General features: G+C 40.9%; 1 protein-coding gene across 9 annotated transcripts in view; it reads right to left on the reverse strand.

Annotated features, from left to right (window-relative positions):
• Nucleotides 1-23,298, reverse strand: part of poln (polymerase (DNA directed) nu) — a 94,858-nt gene that overhangs the window by 45,120 nt on the left and 26,440 nt on the right. For 2 of the 9 annotated variants that reach the window (XM_037757830.1, XM_037757837.1), the window contains exons 1-18: nucleotides 23,007-23,103; nucleotides 20,674-20,876; nucleotides 19,656-19,749; nucleotides 18,919-19,290; nucleotides 17,524-18,629; nucleotides 15,353-15,486; nucleotides 12,289-13,077; nucleotides 11,895-12,064; nucleotides 11,596-11,708; nucleotides 10,584-10,720; nucleotides 10,244-10,312; nucleotides 10,091-10,151; nucleotides 9,561-9,625; nucleotides 3,574-3,657; nucleotides 3,285-3,380; nucleotides 2,822-2,878; nucleotides 2,559-2,615; nucleotides 698-763 (exon numbers count right to left, since the gene is read on the reverse strand). In XM_037757830.1, the coding sequence (XP_037613758.1) occupies nucleotides 698-763; nucleotides 2,559-2,615; nucleotides 2,822-2,878; nucleotides 3,285-3,380; nucleotides 3,574-3,657; nucleotides 9,561-9,625; nucleotides 10,091-10,151; nucleotides 10,244-10,312; nucleotides 10,584-10,720; nucleotides 11,596-11,708; nucleotides 11,895-12,064; nucleotides 12,289-13,077; nucleotides 15,353-15,486; nucleotides 17,524-18,629; nucleotides 18,919-19,290; nucleotides 19,656-19,749; nucleotides 20,674-20,806 (3,603 nt within the window). In that variant the 5' untranslated portion in view covers nucleotides 20,807-20,876; nucleotides 23,007-23,103. Of the gene's footprint in view, nucleotides 1-697; nucleotides 764-2,558; nucleotides 2,616-2,821; nucleotides 2,879-3,284; nucleotides 3,381-3,573; nucleotides 3,658-9,560; nucleotides 9,626-10,090; nucleotides 10,152-10,243; nucleotides 10,313-10,582; nucleotides 10,721-11,595; nucleotides 11,709-11,894; nucleotides 12,065-12,288; nucleotides 13,078-15,352; nucleotides 15,487-17,523; nucleotides 18,630-18,918; nucleotides 19,291-19,655; nucleotides 19,750-20,657; nucleotides 20,877-20,996; nucleotides 21,209-23,006; nucleotides 23,104-23,298 lie in introns of those variants that run through there. The other 7 variants (XM_037757831.1, XM_037757835.1, XM_037757833.1 and 4 more) reach the window with 7 other exon arrangements.

Raw genomic sequence — 23,298 nt, forward strand, 5'->3', positions numbered from 1 at the left:
CAATATATTTGTTTAATTTGAGTCTATGTGGAGGTAGACGGAAGTTGTGGTGTGATGTGACGTCTTATCCATTCTGTATCCATCACTTAAAACAAACAGTAGCCGGCCAGCTGGCCGTAGCGAGCAGAAACCAGCAGATATGACAGAGCAGAAAACAGCAGAGGGTCAGCATGGATACGACTTGAACCCTCATATATTAAAGCCAAAGTGGTTAACACTACACATACAGTAAAGTATGGAAACACTTTGGGTTGCACACATTGCAGGAAAAACAGAGCTAGACATCATGGCTTAAGCTGCATGCTAACTCTATCATGGACAGCAAATCGTATCGCGGTATATCGTATTGCAGTAACGTGCGGTCAAGCCGAAAAAAAAAGCATAAATGCTGAAAATCAAACATTTTTAGTGTATTAATTTAGATATTTTCTAAAGTAAAAGTCACAGAAGTGTATGATTCAACTTTTTTCATGGTGTAGTGTAAAAAAAGTTAACAAAAATTGCAATAAATCGTAATATTGAATCGCAATACTTGTAAAATCGCAATACATATTGAATCGGCACGCAAGTATCGTGACAGTATCGAATCGGGAGATAGGTGTATCGTCCCAGCCCTACTGATAACTAGTGTCAAGATCAAAGAATAAAGACAAAGAAATGAAGACAGAGGGAGATGTGTGGGGATGGTCGTACTTACTGGGTGCTTGGCTGAGATTCTCCCCGTCACCGCACTTGTCTGGTGCCACGTAGAGGAAACGTAGTTCTGATGTGTTGTAGAGAAAGACAGAGATACAAAGAGAGTCAGAATAAACAAATCCAATATGTTATAACATCAACATTTAGAGGCAAAAATGAACAACTTTGCCAACCACAGTTAAATACTTTCATCACATAGAGAGTCAGCTATGTGATCAGTAATGTTTCTATATAGCTGATTCCTATCCAACTCAGCTTGAAAACAACAGCTGCGATCCTCATTGCCATCATCACTCTGATTTCGCTTTTGGACCGACGAGCATCAACAACGCCATGCGACTGCTAGATGGTGAACAAGCTGTTTGTAGACTGTAGTGCCAGTTGAGTCGGTGCAATAAGCAGGACATGCAACCATACTATTGTGCTCAAAGCTGCTGTTAAGTGATGTAACCCCAACATATATGACATATTAGTTCGTTGCCTGGGAGATGGGGAATTAATTTGGCATGGTCAATCTCAAATATAGTTTTTTCTACTTTTTCTCAGAGACCATATTGCCTTCCTGTAGTCTGGATTTAATATGATATGAAACCAACAATACTAATTCCCCTAAATACCACCACATGTTTCATATCTGGGTTATGAGTAAAAAAAATCATATTTGTTTTTGTCAACGGAACCCTCCTCTAGCTGGGATTGTTGCCCAAAGACCACCAAATGAATCACCACCATCAGAAGCCAAAACAGCTCTAGAGACAGCCAGACAGACTCATTTGCAGAGTTGAGTAAGCACAGATTGACAAACACAAGCTGCTACTTCCATACAGAGGCGAACGAAGCCCATGTGGAAGGACAGTCAGACGCAGCTGCTCTGCCAACTCAGTCCAACAGCTTGAGGAGACCAGCGAGATGTTTCCCTATTACGTTACTACAGCAGAAGCATCCAGGCCTGTTGTGAGTGCTCTCTGCTGTATGGGTTGGAGGTCGGAGTATGTACATGTGTTGTAGTTGTGCTAAACAAGTATGAATGGCCTGTGGTTTTCAATTGTAGTGCTGATTACAGCAGTACAATGATTGACATTCACACCAGCAGCCCCTTTGAAGGTGAAGTAGAACAACATGAGTTTGTCTACAAGCATAAAAGCACTGTTTTAGTGCAATAAGGCAGAGGCTGCAGTATTCTCTCAACTCTTGGGGTCAGTTGTTTAAGACTAGTCTTGGCTTAGACTAGTCTTAAATTGTCATGTTAGAATAGTCAAATTAAGCCTGTCTGCGAACTATTTTAACTGTTTATTCATTACTTTTAGCTAAATATTGCATCTGTTTATCCATTACTTTGAATGCATTCTTCTTGTACCATACTCTCCAATTGTTTCTGAACATCTTTAATGGTTCTAACAACCGTTGGATTTATGCCGTTTACCTTTTCTGTTATTTTCTCCCATACTTGGTGTGGTGTCGCTGTTGCATCCACCATTTTTTCTCTTCTGTGAAGTGTCTTATTTCATCGATAATGCACTGTGCGACAGGCTATCTAAATCTGTTTTACATAAGTCACTCATAGGGAAGCTTTAAGCAACAGGTAAATGTAAGTGCAATTCTGACATAAAGTTATATTCAAGACAAAGACTATGTCTATTTCTATGCAGCTGGCTCTTGGTTTCACTTTTGTTTAGTTGTTCTAGCCTCAAGGAGAAAAGACTAGAAAAATCCATATCTCAGAGTGAACAAAAAGGGGGTTAGACAGTTGTGAAAGATCTTGTTTGTAAGACATTCGTTTTGGTGAATGTGTGTAATAATGAATAATTTGACATTTGAGGTATTTCATTGACAATTTTTCTTTATAACTGCCGTAGACTCACCTTGCTCATCATGCACGAGAGAATCCCATCAACAAAAGTGGACTTGATTTTGTGAACCTGGGGGTTACAATGCAGACAGTTGTTACTGGAGAGATGCTCTGACTTATCCACACATGCTTTAGTTAGAAAGGCCCTCAAACGGCAGATCTAAACATTCTAAACCCTTCTGATTTAAACTTTAATAAGAAAATCAAACCCGTTGCTGAACAACGTTTTTGACAATTATTGCACATGAATAAAAAGCAGCTGAGAGCATGACTGACCTGTCTGTACTCTAGAATGATCTTCGGCAGAGGGTGCAGGTCCTGAAGCTGCAACAACTGCAAACAAAACAAGACCAAGGAGAGAAAGAATGAGAACAAATTGTTTATCAAAGAGCTCAATGGTTACAGCAAACATCAAACACAATCCTGTTACTACATTTGACATTTGTATCTGTGTGGCAAATCTGCGGAATTGTGTGTCCCTTTTCATTGTATCTCAAGGGTTGCCTTCTTTTTGTAATGTTCGACCTCAACTGCATCTACAGAATAAGTTGGCAGGATGCCTGTATGTACTTACTGTATTTGTTTATCAAATACTAAGAAGCAATGATGCTCCACGATATGAATTGAGTGTGCATGTGTGTTTGTGTATTTATGCCTCTGAAATTTCAAATAAGATCTTAGATTAAAGGATTAAACCGACATATCTGTGTGTGTGTTTGTGTGTCTGTGTGCGCCGTACTGCAGCTTCTGATGTTGACTGCTGTTGTTTGTTGATGGTCTTGGGAAGTTTCTTGTTCTCGCAGCGCTCGTGGAGACACAGCTTCTCAAATAGGACCTTCAAGCATTGTAAATCCACAATATCCACAAATCCATAACATTGAAACATACAGAAAAATACAAATAGAGGCGTGTGCATGCATACAATGCATACATATACACACAAGCACAATATAGAAAGATGGAAAGGTCACAAGGAAAAGTATACACACGCTTCCATACAACACAGATGTACACATAAAGGTACACACTGTTCGTAGTTGAGCGCTGCTGGTGACCAGGAATATTTGTCCTGCTGCTCGGTGGGCCTCCTGCTCCAACTGCTTCATCTTAGCCTGACAGAGAGAGAGACAGAGACAGAAAGGGGGAAGAGAGGATCAAGGTAAGCACATCACAACAAATACTAATTGTATTATTAGCACTAACTAACCCATAAATCAAAAAGATCTGAGTTGTTATAAGTTGACAACCTCCGGGTCTGAAAAGTGAAGCCAATGTTGAAGTGCCTTAAACTTGCATTCTTTCTAATAGCCAGCAGGGGGCGACTCCTCTGGTTGTAAAAAGAAGTCTGATTGTATAGAAGTCTATGAGAAAATGAGCCTACTTCTCACTTGATTTATTACCTCAGTAAACATTGTAAACATGAGTTTATGGTCTCAATTGCTAGTTTCAAGTCTTCTTCAATACAGCATGATGTTCATTTTGTAAATTATGGTCCCATTTAGAGTCAAATAGACCATAAAGCAGGGGATGCTACCATGTGGTTGACAGGTTGCTACCACGGCGTTGTCCGGTCTGGGTGTTGTCTTTGTTTTCGTCTTACAACTTTACCCCTTTCACAGTGTGTTTTCTGTTCATGAAAGTTAATTGTAACATTTTGGCCGCCTAAAAATGTCTTATTCAGCGTTCCGTTGTACTTCGCTCCATCCTATCATGTCACCTCTGGTTGCAAAAAACCAAGAGGGCAACGACAAAAATGCCGAGCTCGAGGCTTCAAAACAGCAGTCCACAAACCGATGGGTGACGTCACGTTGACGACGTCTACTTCTTACTTAAAAAGTCTATGGTTGTTATGCAACATTCGTGGCTGATTTCCTGCAAGACTATCAAACCAATTCACCTGGATCATAGATGTCAGCGTGTGTGGCGTTGAGAACATAACACAGTCTGGAAAGTCAGTGTACATTTTTGCCATAATAATTGCTTCATTTAAAAAAATAAAGACGTCCTGTTTTCTGCATCTCAACTTTTTAAATAACGTCAAAAAGGATTCTATAATGATTTACTTTCACGCCAGGCGATTAAGAGTAAGATATATTTCATTTCATTACGATATTTCATATCTTTGTCAGACTTTCTCCTGATTAGCCAGTCTATCACTCAGTGGATATTAAGCCAATTAAAATGATGGGAGGGAGACAGCAATGTATTTATGCCAATATGATGGGATAACTCATTTCTGTAGCCTGGTGACTGTTAGCTTGCCAAAAACTTTTCAAGATCAGTAAATTATCAAACACATTTTGCAGGCCCGGGTATGAACCCTGCTGTAAAGAGGCAAAGTCATTCGAGGAGAGAACTGTTAATATGTGTAAATCGGAACTAGTTTCTCCTTCCTTTCAACGGCCAAAGGCAAAGCACTCTGTTAATCTGTCTAATGCACACATCAGTCTCACAGCAAGCTCATTAGGACCACACACAGATAAAAAGCATTAGCTAAAACTGTCACACACTCACAAACACACACAAATTATGAAAAACAAATCCACATGTATATACAACAACATACAGATACAAACAACTAGAGACACACACACTTTCTGTCACATGTACTAAGTCCTTAACACACACAGAGAGCCACACAGGGTGTATTTAATGACTGCTGTGATAATCCAGTCAAATACAGAGTGAACTTTGTCTCTCAGGATGTTTGACACAGGCAACATGATAAACTCAGCGAGGGAGAGGAAGTGAGGGGGACACAAAACGATAGATGGTGTGACAGGGAAAGAGAAAGCATGATCAAAAGAGAAGGAGAGAGTGGGCAATGAAGAGGCACTTGGGATCGAAAAAAAGGAACGGAAAGTAAAAGAGACTGATCGAAGAGAGTGAAAGGTAGAGGTTCTTGACAAAAACATATGAGGATGAAAGAGGAAGGCCGAGAGGCTGAGTCCCAGAGAGGCAGAGATAATGATGAAAAGTAAATGAGGAAGACGAAGAAGAGTAAATGAGGGGGGAAAATGGTGTGAGGGGGAGGCAGACAGTTAAAAGAATCCCTGCTCATACAACATTCAGCCTAAACATGAAACATTTTTTACGACTGAGGTGACACACGCACGCCAGCAGCTCATTACAAATCTGACTGAAGTAGAAAAACACTTTTCAACAACTTGACAGGCGAACAAGAGAACGAGAGAAGAGAAACGAGGGCGAGGTGGGGTGATGAAATGAGAGACCACAGACAGAAAGCAACAGAAAGAGGAGAAGAGGGACAGATTTGGGATTGAAGGAGGGGCGGAGAAAATGAAAGGGGGTTCAAAGAGTTGAAATGTGATGCAAATACTTCAGTGGGTACACAGGAAAAGGATGAGAGGAAGAAATTGAAAAGATGAGAAAAGGATGGCAGGAATAGGTGAGGACTGGGCAGCAGCAGGGAGTGCTGTGGCTGGACGTTAAATAGACATCAGTCAGAGGAGTGAGACTGAAAAGGCCCTGACACACCAGGCCGACAGTCGACAGCACCAGTTTTTGCGGTGTGTCCCGCACTATTGGCACTAGTCGGCCGATTGAGTATGTTGAATCAGCGGCGGAGGTCGTCGGTGAGAGAAATCACTGTGATTGGCTGTTCAGCTTAAGCGAATCAGTGCACAAGAAGAGAAACGGAAGTGAGGAAAGCAAGCAAATGACTAAAGTCAAGACGGCAAACACAGAAGACTCTATTGGTTTGTGGACTGCTGTTTTGAAGCCTCGATTTCGGCATTTTGGCCGTCGCCATCTCGTGACTCTAGAGGGTGGAGCTAAGTACAACCGAACGCTGAATAAGACCCTTTTAGGCAACCACAATGTTACAATTAACTTTCATGAAGTGAAAACACACTGTGAAAAGGGTTAAAGTTCTAAGACAAAAACACAGACAACTCCCAGACCGGACAACTAGCTAAATTGTCCGTTGGCTGTAGTCTTTGCGGTGTGTTCAAGTGCAACTTTTTGGCCAAGAAGACACAGTCGACGTGAGTCGGCCTTCATCGCCGCTAGTTCTTTTGTGTCGGTTTGGTGTTGTCTGGGCCTTTACACAGACAGAACTTGACAGGATGAAGGGCACAGGCGTTAGAAGCAACAATGGCAGAAAGAGCAATGAAGGAGAGGAGGGTGGAGAGATGAGACAGATATAAAGAGACAGAGAAAAAGAATGGAAAGAGGAAAAAGTGGAGGAGCTGGCAGACATGTTCCAAAATTCCAAAATATGTACTTCTCTCTCTCGCTCTTTGCCCAGAGCAGGCTCCAGACGGCCTCATCAATATTGGATGCTAGCCCCTTAGTACTGTGTTTGACACACAAACACACACATAGGGGGGAAGGCAGGAATCTAATATTGTAGGGCAATATTTTGGATTAATCATTGCATCAAAATGTGGACTACTTTGCAGTTTGATCCTGACGTGATAGTTGTTTACACACGGATGTCTATCTCATCTGATCTGAACAGTGATGTCTGAAAAGCACGGGCAGAATGTGAAGGAGGTTTTATTAAGTGACGTTTGTCCAACTGAATTTTAATAATGCTGACTGAATAGACAAAAGAGCATGTTTGTAAGATGCAGGCTGACAGACCAGACGGGAGGGATCCTCTGTTTGGTGTTCAGACAGGTGAACTTGACAGCTCAGATAAAAAGAAATCCAACACAGACAGACAGAGTGAGGACATGCGTGAGTGCACACAAAAAACACGAGCGCACACACAAACACATAACTCTACAGCTGTCTGCAAAAACTTCAGTGCCTCAGTATGTGTGTGTGTGTGCACGTTGGCAGAGGCAGACAGTGATGCTCCTTCCTGCAGCACAGCCTCCTGAAGGAAAAAGACAGACTCTCCATCCTATTTATAGAAACACGGCAAGATACCGAAAGACTCTCTGCACAACAACACCCCTTCTGGCACTTGCAAGAAGTTGTAATTGGGTTTACGAGTGTGTGTTTGTCTATGACTGCATGCAAAACTGATTAGGAATGTGTGTGTGTGTATTCCTGAGCATGCATGTGTCCACAACATCTGTATGTCTGTCTCAAATGTAGTCTCCAGAATTGTTTTTTATCTGTATGTAAACAGGACAGGTCTCCGGAGGATGTCCACCCACCACATCACTAATCCTACCCAGAAGAAGAAAAAGAGAAACTATATTTTTCTTTCCTTCTCATGCTCTTGGGGTTTTTTTTCTTCTTTTTTTTTCCAGAGATCTCTCCTGGTTCTCATATCCTCCCACTGTTTTGCTCCCATTTGTATTAATACAGCAGCTGTCTACCGCATTGTGGTTCAGCAGCAGCCAGTCTTAAATGCAATCAGCTCCGAGTGATGCAGTACAACTCTGAGCTGACCCTGAACATCATACCTACACACAGGCTGGCCAAAACTAAGTTTCCACGGGAGAGTTTACATTAAGTTTGTTTGATACAAACACATGGAAGCTGTTACATAAGACTCCGACACATTTTCCTCTTCAATCCAAGGATCAACATAAAGATTCTGCCTTTTAGGATTCAATGTCGAGTTTGCTATATACCTACGCTTATATATGACAGACTGTTCAATAATATCACATTTTCTGAAATAAGAGTTTTCTCTATACATTTCCTATACATTATGTACATACAGGCGGCAACCTTCAGTTCTGAGAAGTGAAGTTAATGCTTAAGTGCCTTAAACTTGTATTCTTTCTAATAGCCAGCAGGGGGCGACTCCTCTGGTTGCAAAAAGAAAGTCTGATTGTATAGAAGTCTATGAGAAAATGATCCTACTTCTCACTTGATTTATTACCTCAGTAAACATTGTAAACATGAGTTTATGGTCTCAATCACTAGTTTCAAGCTTCTCCAATACAGCATGATGTTCATTTAATAAATTATGGTCCCATTTAGAGTCAAATAGACCATAAAGCAGGGGATGCTTTAGGGCGTGGCTACTTTGTGATTGACATTGCTACTAGGGATGGGTCATGACTTTCGATTTTTCGAATAGTCTTTAAATTATAAAGAAAATTGACTAGTTTATGAGACTATCGTCCTGTCTTAAAAAATATATATTTTCCTTTGTTTTCCCTGGTAATAACGTTACTACCGGTAGCTGTTCGAGCAGCGGAACATGCAGTGATTTTCGAAAAATAATCGGCTAGTTCTCAGTGATTATCGAATAGTATTTTTGCTTGCAATGCACATCCCTAGTTGTTACCACGCCGTAGTCCGGTCTGAGAGTTGTCCGTGTTTTCGTCTAACAACTTTAACCCTTTCACAGTGTGGTTTCAGTTCATGAAAGTTAATTATAACATTTTAGTCATCTAAAAATGTCTTATTCAGCGTTCGGTTGTACTTAGCTCCACCCTCTGGTGCCACTGCAAAAAGCCAAGATGGCGATGACCAAAATGACGAACTCAAGGCTTCAAAGCGGCAGTCCACAAACCAATGGGTGACATCACGATGACTAAGCCCACTTCCTATATACGGTCTATGTGTACGTATGGAAAGAAACTGACTGAAAACCTTACTACGTGCTTTCTCGGTCAAATTCTGATCATCATCAGATCACACGCTCACATGATCAGTTTATGCACATATTTCTTTGTTTTTTATAAGAAATATACACAGAATATGGTTATGAATACTAGCTAAAGTATAAACACGAATTGGAAGAAACACAGGTTTGTTTCAGTCCTGTGCTGCTGCAGCATTACAGTTAGAATAAGGCAGTGAAATAGAGGTTAATTAAATAAATTAAAATTTGCCTGTCTATCTTTAAACACACTGAGCAGATTTTCTGGTGGGAAATGAACATTCGCTATGAGGCAAACGTTGATAACTCCTGGCTGTGAGAGATAAGTTTATCTACACTGCCGTCAGCCATGTCAAAAACTCTTTAGTCAAACTGTTCTGCTTTATTTATTAATAACACTAATACGGGAACTTTAAAAAATACACTAGCCGTAACATTCAATGTACCACAAAGGTTGTTGTTGATGTTCTGCCTTACCCCCAGCAGGTCAGAAGTTCTCTTGAGAGCTTCTTTGTCCACATAGATGCGATGGCTCTCCATAGCTGAAACAACACAAGTATTTACTGCTCCACAGGACCTGATGTAGTAATTCTGGCTAGCACTAATCGAGGGTTATTATGACGGTAAAACTGAATGCAGGCAGCTGTATTGATTGAATCAGAGCACTGACAATACTTTTCAGTAATGTAATATTGGGCCTCATGCAGGAAGCTATACGAACAAATTTCCTCTTATTTTTTCGTATCCACGATTTATTCTTATTTCGTTAGTACTCACTGATTTCTCACAAGATTTCTTCTTGTTGCAGCTTTTTGTTTTTGGTGGCATCTCTCCAATTCTTGGGCATGTGCCCAAGTATTTGCACACAGCACAACACCTGGCCTTATATAGAGTAGTGTTTAGGGAGTATTACCCATGCTAATAAACAATCGACCACACGCCTCCAATTTATGATCAAGTGGGATTCATCATTCAGCACACCTGGGTAAACGAAAATGGGTCCTCACCTGCCAGAACAGAGATCATGTTCAGCTCCATGTCTGAGTACAGCTCCCACAGCCCCTGGCTCTAGACGCACAAATAGACAGTCAGGTAATATACTATACTAATATACTATCTATAGGCCTACTGTACGTACAGGTGTGTGCACATCAACTAACCTGTAGTTTAAAGCATAGCTCCATGTTAAGCCAGTAGAGCGAATAGAGACCTGAGATGACTTGAGAAACCTGAAAGAGTTAGACACACAGACGGACAATGAACATACTCAGCCTGCTTCCTTGTTTTCAGTGAAGAAGAGGCAGTCTAGGTACCGGGGAACGGGGGCTTAAATGGAGAATGAACTGTCTTACAGGCCTCTATCCTTTCAAGGACAGGTTTCTAAAAGTAAAGTCCAGCCTGTGCCTGTCTATTAACTAGGATTGTGGGGTGAAGTGTCCCTCATCCATATGACCACCAGGCCACTGTGTCCCAGCATCAGAAATTCACATCTTTACTAACCTTCTTGGTTCTCAGGGCAGGTACTGTATGGGGTCTTTTGCGGTGTTTATTGAGAAGGTCCTGGTAGCAGGAGGAGGGATTTGCAGGATCCAGTAGCCACCCTGACACCTGTGGGTCCTGGATATGACAGCCTGCCACTGGAGAAAGAGGACAGCTCTTTATGATATTGAGCAGTATTCAATATGCTGTACTGTGTACTGATGCGAGGAAACACATTTTTGGAGATTACAGCACATCTGTAAAAATTAGGGCTGTCAAAGTTAACGCGATAATAAAGCGTATAAGCAAATTCCTTTTAACGCCACTAATTTCTTTAACGTGTTAATGTAACTTGAGATTTTAAGGTTGTAGAGGGCTCATTTTAAAGCTAGAGTGAAGATACTGTCATCATATGAAACTAGAAAACCTAAGGAATCCATTGCAATCCATTTCATACTAGCTTGTCACAAAGGAGGTTAAATAACGCTCCAAACTAACACGTGTTAATTTGCAATTGATTTGCAATTAACTATGGATAACCATGGGATTAATGTACGGTTAAATATTTTAATCGATTGACAGCCCTAGTAAAAATATAGACATGTGCACATATTTGTATTGCTGCTGGGTACTGCAGGGTTTGTTTGACAACTGTCTGTGTCTTCTTTCTTCTGTGAAAACGTGTTTTTACTGAAATCAATGCAATCAACACAATTCAAGCTTTCTACGGCTGCTGTTGTTCGTGAAGAATGGAACTACAAACTTTCCACTGTATTGTGTTTTTGAATGTTGTATTTTTCACACCAATCGGTTGCGCCTTGGATGTTTTGGCTGCTTTTGTTCACAAAACTCAATGGAATGAAGAAATGCTGAGGAGCAATTACACACTTTTAACAGCCACCTTTCAAGCCCGAGTGTTCGATACTCAAAGATACATTTTGGGTGGGGTAGTGTTTTGAAGTAGGAGTAAACGATAGGAATTGATGTGTTTCTATGTGTGTATGTGCATTTACAGTATGTATGTGTGCTCTACCTTGTTTCCAGCTGAGGTTTCGTCTGTAAAACTGCAGAGCTGTACGAAGCAAATCCTTGGCTTTATAGCACACCACCAGTTGAGATCTTGATAGCACCTGTAGCAGCATATCTCTATGGAACACACACACACACACACACACACACACACACACACACCTATTTACTCCTGTTTTAAAATTAAATAAGTGCGCAACACAACTCTTTTTTTGATGGATGCAAAAGCACAACTTTAAACTCAGACATCATTATATTCACTCTCACTTCTCTTTCATAGAAAAAACTTTCACACAAACAAACCTAGTAAAGAGCTCCTGGCTCTGGTGTGTGTGTTGCTGGGCCCATGCAGGTGTGTGCTCCAGTTTTAAGTAGACCAGACTGTCGTTTGGCCCGAGCGAGTCCTCTGGTGTGCTGTGGTCGAGGCTGTTCTTCATCAGTACAAGGAGGCCACACACTGCCGGAGCAAACTTCTTTATCGAGGATCAGAGAGGGAAATTAACATGAACAAGCAGTTAATGAAGCAGTGAGCCAGGGTTTACACTAATCTTAAAACAACCGGGACAGATACTTCCTTTACAGATGCAAAGGGAAACTGAAATGGTAAAATGACATTACAAAATTGTTCAATATATCTTAGCCAATCATGATGTCATGTCTCCCTAAAGCTCAACACTTGTCGGCCAGCTCTACTCACCTGTTCTGGGTCTAACTGAGTTGTTCCATCTCGGTACACCAAGGTTAGCACCAGCGCCTCGGTCTCCTTTGTCTTCTCAAGCGTTTGCATCCTCTCGCCTGGGTTCATCTTCCCAGCATCCTTTACTCTGGGGTCAGAAGTCAGGGTTGCAGTCAGACAGCCAGCTTTGGATTGACTCCGGGGCTCATTACCATTAGCCTCCTCGTGGGATATCTTTGGCCCATTTATTCCCTGTTCAGGCCCACTTTTGAGTGGTTTGCAGGTCACAGAAGATGGGCTCTGTTTGGGAGCATTCCTAACTGATTCACGGCACTTTTCTTCCACCTTCTTCTGCCGAGTTTGCTTCGGGGCATATAGGTGTTTATGTACCCTTGACACCTTTCCTGTTTTATGTGAAGAGCTTGCTTTAGTCTGTGGTTCTGGGGGTTCAGGGATAGAGGTCTCGGGCTTGGCTCTCTTCAGCTCACTGACTCCTCCTTCCCCTGCCTTTACTTGACAGGAATGAGGTGGCTCCCATTTAGGAGGACGCGTGGTTAGGTAGATTTTAGGAGGGTCCGCATATTGGCGCTGAAGTACCTCATGCTTCCTCTTTAAGGGGAAGGAGATCAGGTGAGGATGACGTGAATGAGTTTGGGAAGTAAGTAGATGGCTGTTTTCCAGTTCCTTGCTTGGTTTTGTGGCAGTTGAAGCCAAGTCCTGTACTGAGGGGGAGTTTTGTCCAGCAGCAAAAGTGCTTGGCGAGGCCAGTACCCCGCTTAAACTGCTCCCTTTGACATTTCCATTAGCAGTCTGCACACCAGAAAAGGTGAACAGTATGCAGTCAGAGGGACAAAGGAAACAGAGAGGACAGGAGAGGCAAGAATAGATTTAGAAGGACTTATTCTGCAACATCAGACAGCACTTGAAAACAAAATTAAGTTTTGTCACATAGAAAACCAATACATGCCAGCAAATCAGTTAAGAAAAGTCAAATGTTCTAATTACACATAATCACTGAGAAGAATGCACGACTTATCTAATTATTCATTATTCAAGACACTGTTTGTCTGACAGTCTGCCTGAAGTAGTGTCACTCACACTTATTTATATTTCATGAACAAAAAAAAGAAGCTTGTTTTGGCTGGATGACAATGAATATTTCACACAATCCAATTGGATTTGAAAGGGTTCAATGAACTAATCTAATAGATTACATTTGTGCTGCATGTATGTAATTTAATAAATATTGTGTCGCACATGCGTGCTGTATATTAAGACCTGTGAGAAGTGCAAGTGAAGGAATGAAAATAAACAGTAAATATGGCTTGATTTGATAGAAAAACGTACGAAACAGAAATGTTATGATCCCAGAGGCCAGTGGAAAAGATGGACAGAAATTTGAGTTCCATCTCCCAAAAGCACACCCTCACCTCCCTGTAACCTTTCGAGCGTCTTAAAAACATCTCCATTATTCATACCTGTAACTCCCATCTCTATTTATGCAAAAGCACTGAGCACTTGTGTTCTTTGAAATCTAGGTAAGAGTTGTGAAGTTGGGGATTAGGAAGTTGAAGGATGCACACAATTCTGTATGTCAGCAGTGGGTCTCGGTATGTAGGAAATCCTGTGATTCAGCTCCCTGAGGAGAGTCTTCCTCATTTCCCTGTAAACACAACCCGTTTTCCTGCTGACAAAGTCATGAACCCCCCCAGGGAGCTGTGCTACAGGATATAGATAGAAAACTGAGGCCGGCCATGGCCCGTAGCCCAGTACTGGGTGCAGGATAGTGTGAGGGAGTGAATGAGGGGAGAGAGAGATAGAGAATGGATCGGTGTGTTTGCTGCTGATTGTAGCAATACATTGACGCCCTCTTCTTCTCCTCCATCTTTCAGCCTCCCCCACTTTTCTCCCCTTCAGTTCTCTCACTGCATCCTTTATCTATCCCTCTCCCACACTATCCCTCCATCTCTCCACCTCCCTTTATAGCTCTTTCTCTTTGCTGATCTCTCTCCTTTTCTGCCAATATGTATTGTAGGCTACTTTTGTCAGGATTTTTTTTTTTTACTTTACGACTCAATGGGGAGCTATCACTTGTCAGCGTGCTGCAGTGCTGCCGACGGCACCCCGTTTCACACAAGCCAGATTGACTTTGAAAGCAGCTATTTAAATTTCAGGACTTTTTGGTGTGTTGCTGCTGTGCACACTGTTGCCTCTGCTTACAGGGATTACACAGTGGGAGAAAGATGAAACAGGGAATATCTGAATTAAAAGTGAGGTAAAGGACAAAATTATAAAACTTTGAATTTCTATTCGCCCCTTGTCCTCCTCCCATATTGCTGACTTTATGTATCTGAGGCAACATTGCTTTGTGTAAAGTTGTGAAGTATTGATAATATTTAGGGCTGTCAATCGATATAATATTAAATCTTGATTAATTGCAAATTAATCACATTTTTTATCTGTTCAAAATGTACCTTAAAGGGAGATTTGTCAAGTATTAAATACGCTTATCAACATGGGAGTGGGCAAATATGCTTGCATTATGCAAATGTATGTATACACCGATAAGCTATAATGCTATAATGCAGCACTGTGTGTTCCGACACCTTTCTATCGGAACCAGCATTAAATTTGAGCTCCAGTAGCTCTTCTATTGGATCGGACAACACGGGCCAGCCTTCGCTCCCCACGTGCATCAATGAGCCTCGGGTCTGACACTGTCGCCTGTTCACCTTCCTTGGACCACTTTTGGTAGTTCCTGACCACTGCAGACCGGGAACATCCCACAAGAGCTGCAGTTTTGGAGATGCTCTGACCCAGTCGTCTAGCCATCACAATTTGGCCCATTTAGCATAAATAATATGCTCAAATCATAACATAGCAAACTGCAGCCCAAGAGGCAACAACAGCTGTCGGTGCGTCAGTGTGCTGACTTGACTATGACTTGCCCCAAACTGCATGTGATTATCATAAAGTGGGCATGTCTGTAAAGGGGGGGCTTGCGTTAATGCGCTAAAGAAATTAGTGGCGTTAAAACAAATTTGCGTTAACGCGTTATTATATTATAGTAATATTAAAGACTTGCTCTACAGCAACTCACTTTTTCGTTGCCATGGTGCTGGTGTTTCCCAAGGAGACAGGGAGCTCTGAACCCTGACCTTTTTGCCCTGCACTCTGGGGACAATGTTGGCGTGGAACAACTTTCTCTACCTGAGTCCTCTAGAGGGGAGAAGGTAAGAGCATTTCAGTCAGATCATCACTTTTCTGACACATCCTTATTCAATGACCCCGCTCTGTTATGTAGGCATGTGTTTGACAAGATTAGCCAACACTATAATCCTGGCTAAGATCACACATTACGACACAACTTGCAACTTGTTTGCGTGTGTGAGTGTTTGTAGATGCGTGTGTGAGTTGACTCAGCAGCTGAGACTCAGGCTGCCTTCCTGCGGCTGTAATGTGAGCCGGCACACAACATCCCTCGTCAGTGCTGAGTGGCCTCAGCACTGCGCTGTCACCGCCACTCCAAAGAAAGAATGATGGCTGAAAGTCATCGGCAAGAGTTTGACACAACGCTTTAGCACCCCCAGTGCTGTTTTGTCTAAACTAGCAACTGGCACCGAAAACAAGCCGTCACAATTTTAATTTGGATTAGACAACTGAACTGAGAATTGTTCGCACTTACTTTAAGGAACAGTGTGTAACATTTAGGGGGATCTATGGGCAGAAATGGAATATAATATTAAAGAGGACCTAATATGCTTATTTTCAGGTGCAAACTTGTATTTCGGGTTGCTACTAGAACATGTTTACATGCTTCAATGCTCCAAAAAGTCTCTATTTTTCTCATACCGACTGTCCTGCAGCACCTCTTTTCGCCCTGTCTGAAGCACTCTGTTTGAGCTCCCTGGACTGAACCAAACTCTTCGGACTCCGCTCCAGCTCCACTCTAACTAGTTTTGTTTGAGAGTGTCAAAATAGCCGTTATGCAAATGTTTTACTTGGTGACATCACCACACTATGGAAGAAAAGGCAGGACTTCAAGCAAGGCGTTTCAGGCAGTTCAGAAGCAGTGTTTCAGTGGGGGAGAGTAACTCCCTTTGGCGGTGCACAAAAAACTATATAACACACTAAAAGGAAGAGGGAAAAAAGCACAAAAGCATAATAGGTCCTCTTTAAGGTGTATGTTTTCTTTAGTGTATAATCACCTGAAAATAAGATTCGTGGTGTTTTCTTTACCCTAGAATGAGCCGTTTATATCTAAATATAGAGCTGGCCGCCATGTTTCTAAAGTAGCCCAGAATGGACAAACCAAACTGGCTCTAGATAGGGCCATTCACGTTTTCGCTTCTGCCACCGTAGTTCTCCTACACTTAAACTTCATTACATTCGTCATATACATACGTGAAAGTTGACCTCTGCATTTAACTCATCCTAAGTATTGTAGGAGTAGTGGCGCCCGGGGAGCAACTTGGGGTTCAGTGTCTCACTCAAGGACACTTCGACATGCGGACAGTAGGATCGAACCACCAACCCTCTACCCACTGAGCTACAGCCGCCCTACACGCTCGGCACATGGGAGAAGTTTCAGTTGGTTGCAATCTGCAACCTCACCACTAAATGCCACCAGATCCCACACACTGCACCTTTAAAGTTTAAAGTGTAACTTTACAGACTTTAATGCTGTTTTAATACATTTTCTGGTTCCATTAATTAATCTGGTCTTCATTAATATAATACAGGACCAATACTCTGGCAAGTTGCATTTTAGTAATGCTTTGAGTCAATCTCCCCTTTAAATACGTAGCATTTATACTCCTTGAATGATTTAAAAAGACCCAATTGGCTTAGTGAATTCTTAGTGTGACTAGTTGACTACATAAATGTATACTGTTGGTATTGGAGTGCATTTACTCCTGCAGTTAAACACTTACATAGAAAAGTATTCTAGCACACTCTAGTGGTGATTAGTTGAACTATATATTGGTCAAAAACATGCATCACAGTGGTAATAACTTGACATTCAATGTAAACTTGAGTTTTGTTTTGTTTTGTTTTTACTATTTTCTGAAATATTCTACCATCTCAGCCCCCTCAATGAGTCTCTAGCAGAGTAGTATTACATTTCATAACAACCTGGAAACAATTGACGATGATCCGGCCAAATAGAATATAAATACTCCAGATACAATTTCAAGATAATCATCTTATAGAAACTATATTTATGTAAAACAGCATCATCAATCATGCACTTACCTGCAGATGTACTCCCATTTTCGTTGTCCACAGGTGGCATCACAGCCTCATGTCTGTCTTCCCCCCTCTTTCCTGGCTCAGCGTCTCCTCCAGGTAACTCATTGACCTCTCTATAGTCTGTCTCACACTGGCTTTCTTTTATTTGGACACCAGAACAATGGTGCTGTTCTGACTCCATCTTATCTTCAGGGCTTGCATCAATGCCTGCGCTGTTCTCCCTGTGCACTTCCAAACCGACCTCCATCACATCTATTCCCTCCTCTGTGGTTCTCTCCAGGTTATCAGAAGTGGTGTCACCCAGGACTAATTTGTTGGGCTCACACTGCATCGGTGGGTTTTCTGTGCGGTGCTCCTCTGCTGTTTCAGTCACGGTCTGACTAATATCCTGAGGGTTTTCAGCTTGGCAGTGGCTCACCTTGTGTTCTCCAAGACACCCCACTGATATCAGCTTATCCTCAATGCCAGGTGCATGTTCAACTTCTTTGATTTCAGGTCTATTAAATCTATACTCAAAGTCTTCTTTCTGCTCAGACTTTGCATCCTCAGAATAACAATGGAAGCTTTTGTCCATATTACTTGGAAATACCAAGTTCAAATTCGCCTCAATGGTTCCCAAAAGTAGTCCTTCCAATTCTTTGGCTGATCCTTTCTCATTTGGCCGATGTCTTGACTCTTTACACGTTACTCCATTCTGCATTTCATGTCCTCTGTCTGACACTTGTGCTGTACCTGTCTGCATCATATTTTCTGAACCCACTATTTGCTGAGCCCCTTCCTCTGACTGGTGATATAGTATGCCTCCATCTCCTCCTCCACTAATGGCATCTTCAGTGGGGTTGGATAGAGGTAGCTTCCGCTTTGCTTGGCCCTCCGAAGCTACAGTGTGGTCAAGCTTCTTTCTGGGGATATGCCAGCTGTCTGCATCTCTGTGTTCTTTCTCTGTCTCTTTACTTATTTTAAAACGGGAAGAAACTCGGGGACAAGCCAAAGCAGGCGCCGCTTTACGGGCTATAGGGTGCTCTGTTGTGGGGAACAAAACCTCATCAAGATCTTCCTCATCTAGAGAAAGATTGTGGGTGAAAGGAGGCCTGATTTCTTCACTGGAGCTATGAGAGTAGAAGACAGAGTATACTAAGTTTATAACGCATGCTTTTCACTCACAAAACCAGCATCAAATCATTAATACATGCTAATCTTCAGACTGCTTTCCTTTCTGTTACCCAAAGTTATAGCAGTACCTTTGAAGAGAAAATGTCAAAGCGACAAATATTCTCTTAACCCCTGAAAATTTCTGAATACATGAAAGACTTTCAAGCATGTTGTATGCATATAAATTAATACACTCAACTATGATATCCTCCATAAAATACTAGCCCCATTTTCGTCGCTACTTACTTTCTCCATGGTGCTTGATTTTCACAAAGTCTCTCTGGTATTTGGAGGGACAGGGAGGTGCATCTGTCTCTATGGGAGAAAGATGCTGCCGTCTCCTCCTGCTGAGTGAATGACAGAGCCGTACTGGACTGGCAGACGGGGGGTTCGGAGTAATTTCTGTGGGAATAAATCTGTGAGCACCGATAATAGGCTTCAGTCTGAGACGTCTGCCTTTGGAGTGAGGAATCCCAGCAGGAGGAGGAACAGGAGGAGGCCCGGGATGACAGGGAACGGTCTGGTGTCTGCGAGTACTGATAGCAGGTCGAGGTCTGAGAGCTCTGCCACTGGTTGGGGGCGTCGTGGTAAGAAGTGGAAAAGGAGGACACCTGGGGCCTGGATAATAACATCGGCAAAAGGGATTTCTTTTACATTTTATGTTTTACACTTAAAGTACATTCAGGATTAGAATATAGTATTGCATCAGTATATAAAATCATGTCTCATTTATAAACATTGCCTATTAGAGAACAGTCCAACCCATGCAATTACATCTAGTATGGTTCAAAATCCAGTGTGATGTCCTTCTGCCCTTGTTTATACTAATATACTGCATTAAACTGCTGGCGATTGCTGTCACTGTGTAGGCCAAGATGCTTCTAATGACTAGAGTAGAAATAAAATATTAGTCAAATGGATACTCTAAACACAAGTGCAAGTTTTCATATCTGTGTGTGTAGTTTCTACTTAATCTGACCTACCGGTCTGTGTCTCTCTCTTTGCTCTCCTCCTGACTCATGCTCCAGCTGCTCTGAGTCCACGGCTCCCTCTGGCTGCCATTATTCCTCTCCACTACTACAGACACAACAAAGGAGAAAGCCATAAGGTCCCTGTGAATTAAATATATAGAGTATTAAATAACCTTTATACAATGCCAAATTGAGCAGCAAAAAGAAATACAGAAACCAGTCTGATCTGTAAATTCGACATCACATCCTGTTTTAATGTTGAAATACTGAACTCTACAACACCTACAAAAGGCTAACAATAGCGTACAGTATTCTAGAGCAGTCATTCCCAAAGTCTGGGTCACGCCGCTCGTATTGTTCTGATAATTGTATCCTACTCATAACATTGAATCTGATATGAAAGGCTAGCGTACATTCTGTTTATTTTACTGAAGAGAGGAAAAAACGAGAGCCTGTTAACTCCGCCTAAATGCATTTATTTGGTCTCATTTATAAAGTATTTCACATGTATATGTCTTCAATAACATGCATAAAACGAAATTGTGATTTATCAAACATATATATTTATATATAAATGGATGGTTTACCTTTTCAAGATAATATAAGGTGATGCGTAAATGGCAGTAAAAATGGTCAGGAATGTCCATTCACGCACAAATTTGCTCTTCTTACGATTTATAGATAAGGCCTATTGTGAATCGGGTACTGATGGTTTGTCATTTTTAAAAGGTGGGTCCCCATAAAAAAAAAAAAGGTTTGGGAAACACTGTTCTAGAACAACACTTGCCAAAAAATATTTTACAATTATCCAGCTACAATACTAATTTCTCCTGGTTTCAGAAATGCCAATCAAAATTTGAGTAGAAAATATGAATAACAAAGAGGCTAAAACTGGGAAACAGAAATGTTATATCAATCAAGCAAATTACATAAACCAAGTTAACTTGAGGCTTTACCTGAAGTCTGTTTTTTGTCATAATATATTGCAACAAGCTAAAGTAAGATATTCTATACTTGTGTCCTGACTGACTTTGCCTGTGATTGTGGGAGTAGTTGTTGTTGTGTCTGGCTGCATGTTGACTCTTGGCCCGCAGAACAGCCAGGATCTTCTGAGCTTCCAGGGACAGAGGTCCCGAGTACAACCTGCTGCTTGACTGCTCCATCTCCTCCCTGTCAGAATTCCTGCTACTCTCTCTCTACCTGACCATATCTGACTCTTTAACCGTCAATGACCTAGACGGGACAAAGAAGAAGAAAGAAGAAGAAGAAAGGCACTTTATTAATCCCCGAGGGGAAATTAAATGTTTTCACTCTGTTGTATTTACATAGTACACACAGGCCCAAAATACACACATGCATTAATGGAGAGACGTCAGAGCGAGGCTGCCCCTGACAGGTGCCCCGAGCAGTTGGGGGTTTGGTGCCTTGCTCAAGGGCTCAAGAGCTAAGCGGAAAACTGGCATTTCTCCAGCAACCAGTTCATACTCAGTACTTGGTCCATGCAGGGATTTGAACCCGCAACCCTCCAGTTCCAAAGCCAAGTCCCTATGGTCTGAGCTACTGAGCTACCAAAGGGGAGAGTTAGGTCTGCTACACACAGATCTGTTTTAAACTGGCATCTCAAAAACACATCCAACCCTCCAGAAATAGACTTCAATAATCTTGAATTTTAAAAAAAACTTTCACTTCTCAACCTTGATAAAGATAACATGTTACTTTATTTATCCAGAAAAAGGAAACAATGACATTTTAGAGCATCACAAGACAAAAAAATGTATTATCGGATTAGTTTATGTAACAATAGTTTGAAATAAACACACTCAAATGAATCCCAATCATCATTTAAGTCACACTGCTCATATACAACCAGATTTTGAGTATGCTTTTGCATAATTTTGGTGAATTTTTAATGGGAAAAATATTCAATAACTTCACTTTTATAAAGTGTAGTGCATCAGAATGTCTTAATTAGTTTAATAAGTTTAGTTATTAGTTTAATAAGTATAATCAGGAAGAGGCCATTGATGTGTGAAGTGATTTTGGTAGCACTACACTGTAAGTTATTGAATATTTTTCCCATTAACAATTCACCAAAATTATGCAAAAGCATATTTTTCCAAACTAAGTGTTGTAGTACCACCATGAGGAGATCATTGATGTGTGAAGTATTTTTGGTGGCACTACACTGTATAATATTGAAGTTATTGAATATTTCTCCCATTAAAAATTCAAAAGAATTATGCAAAATAATATTTTTCCAAACTAAATATTGTAGTACAACTATGAGGAGATAATTGATGTGTGAAGTAATTTTGGTGGCACTACACTGTATAATATTGAAGTTATTGAATATTTCTCTCATTAAAAATTCAGCAAAATTATGCAAAAGCATATTTTTCCAAACTAGTTGTTGTAGTACAACTATGAGGAGACCATTGATGTGTGAAGTAATTTTGGTGGCACTACACTGTATAATATTGAAGTTATTGAATATTTCTCCCATTACAAATTCAAAAGAATTATGCAAAATAATATTTTTTCCAAACTAGATATTGTAGTACAACCATGAGGAGACCATTGATGTGTGAAGTAATTTTGGTGGCACTACACTGTATAATATTGAAGTTATTGAATATTTCTCCCATTAAAAATTCACCAAAATTATGCAAAAGCATATTTTTCCAAACTAAATATTGTTGTACAACTATGAGAAGATCATTGATGTGTGAAGTAATTTTGGTGGCACTACATTGTATAATATTGAAGTTACTGAATATTTTTCCCATTAACAATTCACCAAAATTATGCAAAAGCATATTTTTCCAAACTAAATATTGTAGTACAACTATGAAGAGACCATTGATGTGTGAAGTAATTTTGGTGGCACTACACTGTATAATATTGAAGTTATTGAATATTTCTCCCGTTAAAAATTCAAAAGAATTATGCAAAATAATGTTTTTTCCAAACTAAATATTGTAGTACAACCATGAGGAGATCATTGATGTGTGAAGTAATTTTGGTGGCACTACACTGTATAATATTGAAGTTATTTAATATTTCTCCCATTAACAATTCACCAAAATTATGCAAAAGCATGTTTTTCCAAACTAAGTGTTGTAGTACCACTATGACGAGACCATTGATGTGTGACGTAATCACGCACGCACGCACGCACGTTGTAGCTAACGTTAAGCTAGCTAGCTTCAGTAGCTAACGTGAAGCTAAACACTTGCGGTAAACTTGCCAGTTAATAGATAGAAAGTATGTATGTGAACGGCTCTTGTCAAGTGAGTCTAAAGCAATGTTTTTTCGTATATTATTTTACCAAATGTGTAAATAAACTGTGACTCCATAACTTACAGTTGTCTTCAGATACTCCGGTTTGTTAGCATCCTAACTGACGGCACGTCGACCGACGTTGACCATGACGTAAACCATGACGTCGACACGCAAGGACCGTAGTTGAGTAGAAGTAGTAGAACATGGAAATACTCAAGTAAAGTAGAAGTACCTCAAAGTTATATTTAAGTACTTAGTTACATTCCACCACTGAGTACATTTTATACTGTTGTGTTTTTTAAAAGCATTATTTACTCTTCCTGTTGGAATAAAATAATTGTTAATTATTTAACTGCAAAGTAGTAATGTGTTT

The sequence above is a fragment of the Sebastes umbrosus genome, chromosome 22 (assembly GCF_015220745.1).
Source record: "Sebastes umbrosus isolate fSebUmb1 chromosome 22, fSebUmb1.pri, whole genome shotgun sequence".
Taxonomy (NCBI): Eukaryota; Metazoa; Chordata; class Actinopteri; order Perciformes; family Sebastidae; genus Sebastes; species Sebastes umbrosus.